This window comes from Theropithecus gelada, chromosome 8, assembly GCF_003255815.1.
Source record: "Theropithecus gelada isolate Dixy chromosome 8, Tgel_1.0, whole genome shotgun sequence".
NCBI lineage: Eukaryota > Metazoa > Chordata > Mammalia > Primates > Cercopithecidae > Theropithecus > Theropithecus gelada.
This window is the reverse complement of record NC_037676.1, coordinates 34605427-34618855: the sequence shown is the minus strand read 5'-3', so window position 1 is coordinate 34618855 and position 13429 is coordinate 34605427. Positions and strand designations below refer to the sequence as shown.

Below are 13429 nucleotides of genomic sequence, written 5' to 3'. Positions count from 1 at the left end.
AAACTGCCTGAAGAGAATGACTATGTACACTGTGATCACCTTTTTGTGATCTCAGGGTTGATGAAATCCTAAGCTAATCATAGCTTTCTTACTCAATAATATTGGCAGAGAGACAATTTTAGATTTCTATGTATTAAAACATTTACTATTAGTTCTAGACTATATTATTTGGAATCATAAGAGAGCAAAGACAATGGTTTGGGGTTTTCACAATGGGAAGTTGTGACAGATTACATCCAAAAAAATCCCTGTTGTCTTTGGGACAGTACTAAAAACAGAAAGGGAACTTAACAATTTCTGCAAAATAGAATTAGCTAATAGAGTGCAAGATGGCTATGAGTAGTTTTCTCCTATTCTTCTCCAAGTATTTTGGTGGCCCTGTTAAAAGATTTCATTTTACTTTCTCAAATTATAAAAATATCCTTACTCAGACATACTGACATTGTCAGCTTTCTCAGTACTACTTAAGACATGAAGGCTGATGTTTTTGGAAATGGCAGCCTCACACCCATTATTTGAAGGTTAGAATGTGTTTTCTAACCTGCAGAACAAAGGAAGCTAGTTTAGTGTGATCATAGTAAATCTCCAAACACAAGAATGAAAATGCCTAGAGCCCATGGTCACCAAGTAACCACACTTAGTGGTCTGCCTGTGAAGCTGGTGCTCTGTCTGCATCTTGTACACATCTTCTTCCCCCTTTCTTTTCCTCCCTTCTTCTTTCACTTGAAGACAGAGCCAATAACATCCTATGGAAGTTTTACTAAATCAAGGCAAATTCACTTAAATCAGGGGTCAGCAAACTACAAACTGTAGGCCAAATATGGGTCGTTGTCTATTTTTGTGAATACAGCACACTGGCCCACAGTCATGTCTATTTGTTTACAGACTCTCTCTGGCTGCTTTCCTGTTACAGCATCAGAGTTGAATAGTTGCCGAGTAGTTGCGACAGATCCCATATGGCCTAAACTCTTTCCTGTCTGGTCCTTTACAGAAAAAATAAGTTTGCTGGCTCTTAGTTTAAATCATTTTTACTCCATAATTCAACTACTTTTTGAGAGTAAAGCTAGAGATTAAAGAAAAAGGTAGGGAATGACACTCAGTGAAATTGACATGTTCACTGTATAAGGTTTTCATTTATTTAATATTATTGTTTTGAATCAGGGTCTTGCTCTGTCACCTAGGCTGGAGTGCAGTGGCGCAATCATAGCTCACTGCAGCCTCAAACTCCTGGGCTCAAGCAATCCTCCTGCCTCAGCCTTCCAAATAGCTGGGGCAAGAGGCATATACCACTATGCCTGGCTAATTTGTTGAGACGGAGTCTCTCTCTGTCACCCCGGCTAGAATTCAGTTGCGCGATCTTGGCTCACTGCAACCTCCGCCTCCTGGGTTCAAGCAATTCTCCTGCCACAGCCTCCAGAGTAGAAGGGATTATAGGTGCCTGCCACCATGCCCGGCTAATTTTTGTATTTTTAGTAGAGACAGGGTTTCACCATGTTGGTCAGGCTGGTCTCGAACTCCTGACCTTGTGATCCACCCGCCTTGGCCTCCCAAAGTGCTGGGATTACAGGCATGAGTCACTGCACCCAGCTAATTTGTTAATTCTTTGTAGATACAGGGTTCTCCCTAAGTGCAGGCTGGCCTTGAACTTGTGGCCTCAAGCGACACTTCCACTTTGGATTACAGGTGTGAGCCAGGCTTTATAAGATTTAAAGATAGAAGTAGATTCCATATATTCATGCTATTCTAATTTGCTATGGATTGTGAAAATGTCAAGGGGGAAAAGCTAGCATTTATTAAGAATCTACATATTCTGTATACTGAGTTAGAAATTTTCCATGAAATAGGTTATATGAATTATGTCAACAAAATTTTCCTGGAGATGGGATCTTAGAGAAAAACAAAAACAAGTAAACCAACAGGCATATGGGCACTCAGGTTTTATGGATGGCCCCAGACACAGAAGGGGGCAGTTGGCTCCGGGGTAGTCACTGACTGCTCATAAGTGTCCAGATATAAAAGGCTGTTAAACTTAAGTCTCCCAGTTTGAAATGCATTTTCCCTACTGTGCAAGGTCATAAACTGATGATTTTGGAGGTACTCCCTGTAGTTCTCTTATGTGTACTATAAATGGAGAATAAAATGTAATAAGGTAGGAACATGTACATGCTCATTCAGCAAATTAATGATAGCATCTATGGGCACACAGGTATTTTGAGACAATTATTTTTTCTAAATGGTGACTTAAAAAATCATCAACTTTTATAGCCAGCATGAATTAGACTTAACATAGTTCAGATTCAATTGCATTTCTAGAAAAAGAAACACAGGGATAGTAAGTGACTCATTTAGGCAGACTGGTATTGGTAACAGAATCAAGGCTCTCATGCAGATCTTCTGAGTCCCGTTCACTGTTCTTTTTTAACCATGTTATGTTTTCTGGGTTCATTTTTCATTTTTGGATCCATGTTGATCAGAAAGGGAAATTGACACAGTCATGGTGTTCACTGATTATAGACAAGACATCTCATCTTTTGTCAGAGTTGCTGGGAAATATTCAATCTAATTTTTTCCCCTGTACACTCATACATTTTTGTTTCTTTCATTTTCAATATATGCCTTTTCAAACATGTGTCTATTCTTTTTGGGCTTGCCTGTCTCTGTAAATTCAGTGTTCTCTTGCAAAAATGCCTCCGTCTTGACTTTCCTCTCTGAGCCTGACTGATTTCTAGTTGTGTCCTTCATTCTTGGCTTCTGGATCCCTTTTGAAACAGAGAGCAGCACTCCATCCCTTCTTGGCAGACATCTACCCTCCCTTTCAGAGAAGAAAGAGTCAGGTAGGATGTCTGTGAAAGTAAAGAACAAAAAATGAAAATGACAGAGCAAACCAAACAGTAAGAAAATAAGGCTTTGCCTGAAAGGAAAAAAAAAAAAAGTACCAAAGGAAAGAGAAATAAAATGGTTCTGGCAAAATATGTTCTCTTTTCTATTCATTTTGGGGCATTCAGAGGGCTTATAGGGAGAGGAGATGTCATTTTTCAATGCAGGGATGCTGCGTATCCCTCAAGCTGAGCCCAGACCTGCCTGGCCATCAGTGTTGCCCTGGAGAGCATCACCCCTGCCTGTCTCATCTAAAGTAATAAAGCCCATTATGGATCTCTCTATTCTACTCTCAACTAGAAATGTTAGTGCAGTAATGAACAGTGTCAGTTTTAGCAGCATGTTCATTCATGGTGCCTAGGCAAACTTTTGCTTATTTTACATCCTCTGGCTTCAGACCCAAAAGTTATCCTCAAACTTTTTTTATTCCTATTCAGGCAATTGATTTTGTAGGTTGAGTGTGTCCTCATTAAGGGTTAAAGAATGCTTAAGATTACCCGATAGTAGAGGGGACATGTGAGAAATTTGCTTGCTTGTTTCTGCATCACTGGCTTAAGAAAGTGCTCTGTTCGCTCACAATCTCCAAGATAACATAGTCTAAATGCCCATTTGGGTGACTCAGTTAGCAAACCTAGAGATGGTACCAAGAACCAAAGTAAGGATTTTCTATAATGTTGCAAAAGGCAGAATGAGGTAGCAGGAAATGTCACACAGGGTGTCTTTCTCTTTTTTTTTTTTTTTTTGGAGACAGAGTCTTACTCTGGTGCCCATGTTGGAGTGCAGTGGTGCAATCTTGGCTCTCTGCAGCCTTGACCACCCAGGTTCAAGTGATCCTCTCACCTCAGCCTCCCAGGCAGCTGGGATTACTGGCATGCACCACCATGCCCAGCTACTTATATTTTTTTGTGGAGATGGGGTCTCACCATGTTGCCCAGGCTGGTCTCAAACTTATAGGCTCAAGTCATTTGTCTGCCTCAGTCTCCCAAAGTGCTGGGATTTCAGGCGTGAGCCACCACGCTTGGCCTACTGTTATATTCTTGCTCTTTCTCCACTTAGTGGGAACACACATGAAATATGGCCAGAGGAACTCATAAAAATATTGGGGCTCAGAAACTACATGGTTTCACTTAGCCCACTTTATGTTTCCAAGTTCTCTTAGTAACATCTTCTTCCAGAAGGTGTCCCCAATTACCTGTTGATGCTGTTTTTCTGTGCTAACATCTGCCAGTCCTTGCCTTTGGCATTGGGGGTATCAAATGTAGCACAAATCCGCTGTCTGATGGAGTAGGGAATTTTGAAGGCTTTGGGGCCAGTCTGTGCAGGGAAAGTGCTGTCCTCTTGTGCGAAGAAAGTGATGGTTTCTCGTTCACTCTATAAACAAAATAAGGAATGCATGATCAGATCCATCTGAAAGCAGTCCTGATCAATACTTTTATTTTTTAAGAAAACCTGGGTTAACACACATGCACAAAACGCTTGCCTGTTGTGATGGACTCTATAAAATACATTGATAAGTTCCCCTTTCTTCTAAGATAGTAAAGAACTTCTCTAGTAGCCTAATAAACTGTGTACTGGAAATTTACAACAGCCTCTTCCACTCAGGGGAGTCACAATCACCAGCTTCAAGCATTAAAAGAGCTGTCAGAGGCTGGGCACAGTGGCTCATGCTTGTAATTCCAGCACCTTCAGAGGACAAGGTGGGTGGATCACCTGAGGTCAGGAGTTGGAGACCAGCCTCGCCAACATGGTGAAACCCCATCTGTACTAAAATTACAAAGAATTAGCTGGGCGTAGTGGCAGGCACCTATAATCACAGCTACTTGGGAGGCTGAGGCAGGAGAATCGCTTAAAACTGGGAGGTGGAAGTTGCAGTAAGTTGAGATCCCACCATTGCACTCCAACCTGGGCAATAAGAGGAAAACTTCACCTCAAACAAAAAACAAAACAAAATAACAAAAAAACTATCAGGTGAGAGCAGAATTAGACTCTTTTTCTGTTTCCTTTGGCTCTCAGGCATAGCTCTAGAATCAGCAGGAAGAAGCTACCAAATGACAGATTTCAGTTCAGAGTGAAGAATGACCCTCTGCTAGTCATAACTGACTAATGGTGAAGGGGTCGATCAAAGGAGCTGACTAGGAAATGCCTTGCAGGAAAGCTACAAGGAAATGATTGTATGTTGATTACCTTTAATTTTGTTTTTTTTTCCCCAAGTCCTAAAGTTGTATGATTTTATAATATCTTTATTTCAAAATTAAATAAAATTGTTTCACAATTAAATTGCTTTGGTATAACAGAGCCAGCCTTGAGTCAGAGTAACATATAGACCAGCCTGTATAGTGGTACAATCAGGAAGGCTCCTGCCTGCCTACATGCTTCTGGTTTCAAAATGTCCAATAAGAATTTGCCATTTCAGTATTAATCCTTATATCCAACATGAAATCCCACAGAAATGTGCCAGACTGCAGTGGTTGCTAATAAATTAAGCGGACTAACAGAATTTTAAGGAGTGAAAACTATCTGATTGAATTCCTTCAGTGATTATAAGACAAAAGGGACTCTGCTGATGTAATTAATGTCCCTAATCAGTTGACTCAATCAATTAAGAGATTTTTCTGGGTGGGCCTGACCTAATCAGGTGGTCCTCAAATGAGAGGAGATAGCTCTTATCTGGAGGCACCTTTTCTCCTGGCCTAGAGGAAAGCAAACAGCCTGTCTATGAGCTTCCTATAGAGGGGGTCATGTATCTGGGACCTGTAGGTGGCTTCTGGGAGCTGAGAGTGACCTCTGGCCAATAGCCAGCAAGAAAATTGAGACCTTAGTCCTAAAGCAATAAGGAACCAAATGATGTCAATAACCTGAATAAACTTAGAAAAGGACCCTGAGCTCCAGAGAACACGCCCTGGCCAACACTTCGGTTTCAGTCTTGTGACATAATAAATAAGTGTTGTTTTATGCTTTTAAATTAGTGGTAGTTTGTTATGTAGTAGAAGAAAACTAATCCAAGGGATAAGTAAAGCATCAGATCTAGGATTGAGTTAAGGGACTAGTTAGAACTGTTTAAACTCCAAGAAGCTGTCCTTTGCCTTAGAAACTTACCTGTTGCGCCCTCCAAGTTCACATATGCCGTTCCTTCCCTCCCTGAAATCCTGCCCTGATGCCTCTTCCAACTGTTAAATATCTTCCTAATGTGGGCACACAACCATGATGCTTTTTCAGCTAGCAGCTGGGGTCACATAAGTATAAACTATCAGGCTTGGTAGGTTGAAAATAGAGTTCTTAAATCTGTTAATTGAGAAAACTGGTTGATACAGAAATTTCATTAATGATTGATAATGATTTTTGTCTTTCTGTAACTATTTAATACGGTTGCATTTTGGGGACTCTGCTTTTGGAAACACGATGCCTTAATCCACCAGTTCCAAAAGGATATCTCAGAAGAGATTCCAAGAAATGGCAGTTTCATGGTCACACACATGTGAGAAATGCTGCATATCACACGCTCTTCTTGGAACCTCAAAGTACACGTTATTATATTAAACAGATTCTACTTGCTGGTTTTAGTTATGTTCCTGGAATATTACAAAACAGTACTCATCAAAACTATTCTAGTATTTGAGGTTATCATAGTATAACGGAAAAGAGCATGGTTTTTAGAAGCAGAAAGACCGCACTTTGGAGTAAAACTCAACACTTCCTAGTTCAGTGACCTTGGATGCTACCTTATCTGTCTCAGCCCCAACTTCCTAATCAGTTATTTTGCATTTGTGTAGACTCCACAGAGGTTATGAAACCTGGAAAACTTCACCCAGGTAGTTTATGACATAGGTAAAACTAGAATTCTGACATCCTAACAACTATACAAGTACTTATTTCACTATAGCACCCTGTTTCGAGACAAGTGCCAAGAAATCTACAGTGCTGGGTGGTTAAGGAAAATGTTCTCTGAGTACCATAAGAAAGACTTCATGGAGGAGGCGTTTGAGTTGGCCTGTAAGATGGGTAGGCACTGACCGAGTAGAAATTAGGTGGATAGGTGGTTATTCCAGGCAGAGTGGACAATTCTGTTCTGATAGATTGAATGGTTACAAAATGAACCTACTCAGCTTCTTTCTGCTTAAACTAGGTTACAAGATACATCATTTTTATCATGGTTTGTAAAATTTGTTCTAGTCTCTAAAAATGCAAATCAAGTAGGAATAGTATCCTTGCATATTTTCTGACTGATAGAAACTAGAAGCAGATTTTTTTTTTTAATTCTATACAAATTAACATGGTAGCTGTCATTGTCAATGCCAAAGACGTGGCTTATCAATGAAACTGAAAACACTGGATGTGTCTGTGCTAAAGGATCCCAAGGGACAGAATTGGCCTCTGAAAGCCCTCATGGCATCTATAAATTGTTGCCTGAGCTCTCTCTTCACTGGGGGCAGAAGGAAAACCACCTTGATGCATGATATCTTCAGAGAAAGCTGGACAAGGTGGTCTTATTTGAAGGCGAATAAAGTATTATATGAGATAGAGTCTAAAAATAAGTAATTTTCCAATTTACTACACATTAATAAGTGGGTCCCCATTTCCCTCTTAAAGTTCTCAAATTTAAATATTTTCCAGGCATAAGGATTACACTTTATGTAACATTTATGATGCATTCTAAAAGACATCTGCGCCAAGTAATAAGAATCCTGTAGATACATCACATTTTCTGATTGTTTAAATTACATATGCAGAGGAACAGTAGATTTTCATGCTCTGCACATCCGAGATAAGCAGCTGCTACCTGGTAAGCTAAGGGAGTTGTAAATCAATGAGAAATTCCAACTATTCTGTCTGTTGTAACAGACAAATTATCCCCCAACTTCCAACACTTTTGGAGGAAAGATAAGAGAACTGCTTGAATGGAAAATTGTAACATGCAAGATTCCTTTAAGTTGTTTATATTGAAGAAAAGATTCTTTAATAATGTTACATTAATAAGGAATGATGAAATAAATTACTTGGGAATTTTTCCCTTCTTTTCAATATTTGCAAAATTGTTTTACTCCAGTCTACAATTTTAGCCTGTTGATACTGTTGCTCTATAGAGTATCGATTGGCAATAATCATTAGGTAATTCAATAGGGTTAAATTTAAAGGTAACAACTTATTTCCAAATACTGATACAATAATGACCTCTCTAAAGAGTAAAAAAATATATTATCTTGGTCACAAAAATAACTTTTAAGTGTGAAGGTGATATATAAAGGACTGGGTTTATTTGAAAAATCACTTAGAGGCATGAAGGGATATGTCAGGGATGAGGCTGAACATGACGGATAAAATACCTTCAATGAGGATAATTACTACATTGACTTAAACATTTAAAGCAGTATTTAAGATAGATATCTTATTAATATTTAAAAATCAATATTTAGATATAAAGTATTTTATATATCTTAAATCTTGATCCTATGTATATATGTTAGTTATATAAATATAACTTACTAACATATTAAACCACCTAAATCTAGTCTTTTTCTGCTTAGGGAACATGAAGCATGATGCACTTTAAAAATCTATCTAGTACACCTAATTCACCGATAGAGACCTGGGTCTAGAATGTATCCTGCACCTCCCCAGGTCATCCCAATTTCTTAGCACTTTCTGTGTCTTCACTTTTGCTGGAACCATTTACCAAAAAATTTAGCCATCTTAGGGAAAAGAGGACAGTTTTCTTTTTGTGAGAAGAGTCTCTCTCTCTCACCCAGGCTGGACTGCAGTGGTGTGATCTTGGCTCACTGCAACCTCTGCCTCCTGGGTTCAAGCAATTCTGCTTCAGCCTCCCAAGTAGCTGGGACTACAGGTACCTGCCACCACACCCATCTAATTTTTTGTATTTTTAGTAGAGACGGGGTTTCACTGTGTTAGCCAGGATGGTCTCGATCTCCTGACCTTGTGATCCGCCTGCCTTGGCCTCCCAAAGTGCTGGGATTACAGGCATGAGCCACCACGCCCAGTCAAGAGGACAGTTTTTATTCATTTTATGTATCACCAGATGCGTATCTTTCCTGGGAGTCAGATAATCCCAGGATTAAATGGGTTTGAGCAATCATTCAACAAAGACATCCATTTGTAGGCAGAGCTACATGTAGGATCTCCATTATAGAATGAACAATTCTAGTCCATCACACAGATGGTTACATCCCATCCTTTCTTCTTTTGAAGAAAGAACTTCCCAATTTTCATATACTTTCAGGTACTTGAAGACAAAATTTCTGGTGCTATGATGTTTGCCACTAGTACCTGAGCCCCTGAAGAGAAGCCATACTATGAAGAAGGCCCACAGTTAAGGCTAATCCATTAGATGGCCTTGACTGGGATCCAGAAATAGTGTAGTGGAGTAGTCAGACTTTGATCTTGAAGTCAGGTCTCTGAGTTGGGTACTGTGGCTCCACTCCCTTATGAGTTCCATGATCTTTGATCTTGGACAAGAAAGTTGATGCCTTTGAGACTTTTATAGCATGTAAAATTGTGATAGTACTAATACTTAATCCACAGAGTTTTGATGGTTGTATGACAAATATGAAAGCAAATGAAATGATACCTGAAATACAGTGGCTTACAAAAGTTATTAGTCATCTTCTGACACAGAAAATGAGAGCAAATTAGACTTGTCCAAAAAAATACAGTTTATCACAAAGTGAAGATGACAACCTGGGCCAAATTCTGTAGGAATGCTTGAAGCAATTAATAAAGTGATCCTTGAAAGGATCAAAGGGTTAATAAAGCCTCTAAAATGCAGCAGCCCTCAAATTGGATCACTATAGCCTAACAATAAATATTGAAATATTATTCTGATACTTGCCTCATTATCAAGAGATATTTAATGTTATCTTCTACAAGGCATTTCTAAGTGACTGTAAACTTGTGAAGCATTAGAAAAGAAATTGGGGAGTAAACAACAAGGTTGTGTTTATTAGCTAACTTTCCTTTCAAGCACTTTAAGAATTTGAGGCAAGGAGCAAAAATACCTATCACATTCCTCTTACATAAATATCCTGTAATAGCACAAGTCGATCACCAATATCTGGATTCCTTTACAAACAATAACCTATAAACCTGAATTCTTTCATTGGCCTGTTAATGGACATCTAGGGCAATTTGGATGAGAGGGATCTTTTATGTTATGCCTTTTCATGCTTCCTTCTGAATACCAGCTCTTCTTAGATTTTTCGTTTTTATTTTTAAAACCTTTCTATAATTTTTATTTTACTTTGCAATGCATCATGTGAAATATAGTATCACCGTTCAAGAAAGAGCCCCTAAAAACATCCTACCCCAGGTTTCCAGATCTACCTTCTCCGTGAAAACTACTTGAGCACATAATGCTAATTGGCAATAATGAATGCAAATACTGCATAAACATGTCAGTTAAGACAGCTATCAATTTTAAGGCACAATCCTTTGGAAAGCCATCCACTCTTCAGAAAAACTATTTGGGGAATTAGCAATGCTCATTTTGCATAAACAATGATTTCAAATGAGAATAGAAGGAATAATGCTATACAGCTATAAATTTTCCAGGAAAAAAACCTGAAATTGAATTGTATGTATATAAATGTGTTGAATCTTCTGCCAAGCTTAAATTTATAAATATATATTTATATATTAATAAATGCATATATATGTATATATTTATTTTATAAGTGAAAAGCAAAATACGTATTTTTTTTACACTAATCTGTAATGACCTGGAAACTGCCAAACAAAAGCATCACAATCCCTCTGCTAATCTCCCCCTCTATCCCATTCAGGAAGGATGGCTATTGTCTACTTTATAAGCTCATGTTCAAAGCCATGAAATCACTTGGTGGTTTAGGACAAATTGGAGCCATGACGGAAATCAGATGCCTTTTTGCAAAAGTTCTCAAGAGAATCCTCCCTTGACTGCTACTTTAACTCTACCTTCCAATACTGATTTGACCTGGACAAAGTCCTTTCTCACTTTGCACTTCCATTTCCTTACCTTATAGAATGAGGTCCTTCTTAAGGCCGGGCGCGGTGGCTCAAGCCTGTAATCCCAGCACTTTGGGAGGCCGAGACGGGCGGATCACGAGGTCAGGAGATCGAGACCATCCTGGCTAACACGGTGAAACCCCGTCTCTACTAAAAAATACAAAAAACTAGCCGGGCGAAGTGGCGGGCGCCTGTGGTCCCAGCTACTCGGGAGGCTGAGGCAGGAGAATGGCGTGAACCCGGGAGGCGGAGCTTGCAGTGAGCTGAGATCCGGCCACTGCACTCCAGCCTGGGCGACAGAGCCAGACTCAGTCTCAAAAAAAAAAAAAAAAAGAATGAGGTCCTTCTTATATTATTGTATTGGTCTGTCCTCCCTATATTATTGTATTGGAAGGGAGTAACGGAGATGTGGATGTACAGAATTCTGAGCCTGGGGGGCATGAGAAACAGTAAGACAGGGAGTCTCATCCCTGGAGACAAAATAACACATATAGGGCAACTGACTTCTGGAAAACTAGTCAGAACCAGCAGAAAAACAGTCTGAGGGTGGCTTTGTGCCTCTTTGTGGCATGTGTCTCAACTGCACCATCTGGCTTCAGTCTATAATGAATCTCAGCTGGTAATCCAAGTCTGCTGTGGAATGAGACTTCTTGTGATTTTGTGTATCAAAAGCTTGGTATCAGTTCCTTCCCCAGAGGTACCTTCACAGTCTAAGCTCTTTGATGGGTTGAGCTTCCTTGCCCAGGGGGAAGTTTAGTTCAATCCTCAATGTGAGAAAAAGTTTATTTTCCCTTATCAGTAATGAAGATGCGGACTTTGTGCATTTTGAAGCTTTCAGAACCTGAATAGCACGGCTGGTAGGTATAGCTTTATCATTCTTATCATCCTTCAGAAAGGGTCAAATGATCTGTAGATCAAGCACTCACCTCTAGGATTGATGTCTGCACTTGGAGGATCTGTTCATGGCCTTTGAGCTGCCGAATGCAGATTTTGCAGGACAGCTGGGTGGTGGTGGGCGTGTAACGCTCCAGGGAGAAGGCACAGTGCAGGGGCTGCCGGTTACTGCACCACACGCGGGAGAACGGGACTTCCTGCAGGGGAGACGGAGAGAAGGGATGGTTTGCAGGGCCCAGCTGAGATGAACTAGAACGGGAGAGACTTAATAGCGATGATGATGATGATGACAACGACGATGAAGACAATCACAGCAGAGATAATTGCCTAGGCAGCTTTAGTGGAATTGTTGTAAAAATAATGTTCCAGCAAATGCCAAGCAGCACAAAAGTAATTAATGTCAATTCCAATTGATAACATTTGAATTCCAAAACCGCACTGCAAGAGCTCAGATTTCACTTGGTGACGCACAATTAGGAAGAATAACATCAAAAATTATCATTTTCATTCCCCGCTTAGAAAATATTTTCCTTTGGAAGACTCCTGTGAGCCATGCTTCTACTTCGGTCTGGGGGAGGACGTTATCTTTTTACCTATGTAAAAATTATGCTAAGGAACTGATTGGCCAGAACTTAACTCCATACCACAAACTCATGCAGAATTGTGAGAACACAACATTGCTAATGTATCCAACATAAAAATTAATACCTAGTGCAAAATCACACACACATACACACAGACAGGGAGAAAAAGAGGGAGGAAGGAGGGGAGAGAGACAGACACACATACAGGGCCATCCCAGAGTGATCTAGTTTGTCAATTCTTCATTTGCTCAATTTGTCCATTCAACCATAATGTATAAAGTGCCTGCTAATGACCAGACACTGTACTAGGTAAACAATAAGAAACAATAACAGATTCAGTCCCCCACTCTCAGGGGACATATGGACAACTGAGAGGCAAAAATACCTTTTAGTAAATGAGGAGGGAGATTATAAAATCTATAGATTACTCATTTTTCCCAGTATTAGCCATTGCTTGCTACCAGACTGTGTCTAATAATGTGAAGTAGAAGTTAGTCACTGAAATTTTTTCATGTACTAAAAAGTCTCTCTCCTTTCTAATCAAATGTGGCTTGGCCCTTAGCAATGACCACATATGCCTCTAGTAATCCTCACGCTCACTTTTTTCTCTATTTCTCACTTTGTTTGCTCCTTTACCTATTGCTAAAAATAAAATTTTCCGCAATATTAGAACAGAAAGGTGGCAAGACATGTATCAAATCTGGAAGTTTGGAACCCTGAACTATGACTGGTGATGAAGCCAGCATGTGTCATGAGACTAAAGAACATGACTGAAATGACCTTTTCCCTTTGAGAAGCTATGCGTTACCTAGTTATTCCCAAGCCCTTATGTGCACACTTGTTTGGATACCTTGCTTCCTAATTTTCTCTATAGAAAGCCCCATAGATTTTTATTTTGGATGTTTACTGGTAGACTCAGGAAGGAGGGATGGATGGACTCTAGACTGTTGTGAACTTGAAGAGAGGAGAGCCAGCTTTATGGGAGTATGAAATAACAAAATCAAATATTCTACCATGCATCTTAGCAATAAATTGCGGGTCATTTTGTTTGTTATTAATCTGGAACCAAAAGAAAAGTGGAG

At 39.6% G+C, this 13429-nt stretch overlaps 1 protein-coding gene across 2 annotated transcripts in view; it reads right to left on the bottom strand.

Annotated features, from left to right (window-relative positions):
- The window catches only part of UNC5D (unc-5 netrin receptor D), a 593886-nt gene that overhangs the window by 19786 nt on the left and 560671 nt on the right, over positions 1-13429 (bottom strand). For both annotated transcript variants that reach the window (XM_025394124.1, XM_025394125.1), the window contains exons 15-16: positions 11796-11960; positions 4070-4248 (exon numbers count right to left, since the gene is read on the bottom strand). In XM_025394124.1, coding sequence (XP_025249909.1) covers positions 4070-4248; positions 11796-11960 — 344 coding nt within the window. The remainder of the gene's footprint in view (positions 1-4069; positions 4249-11795; positions 11961-13429) is intronic.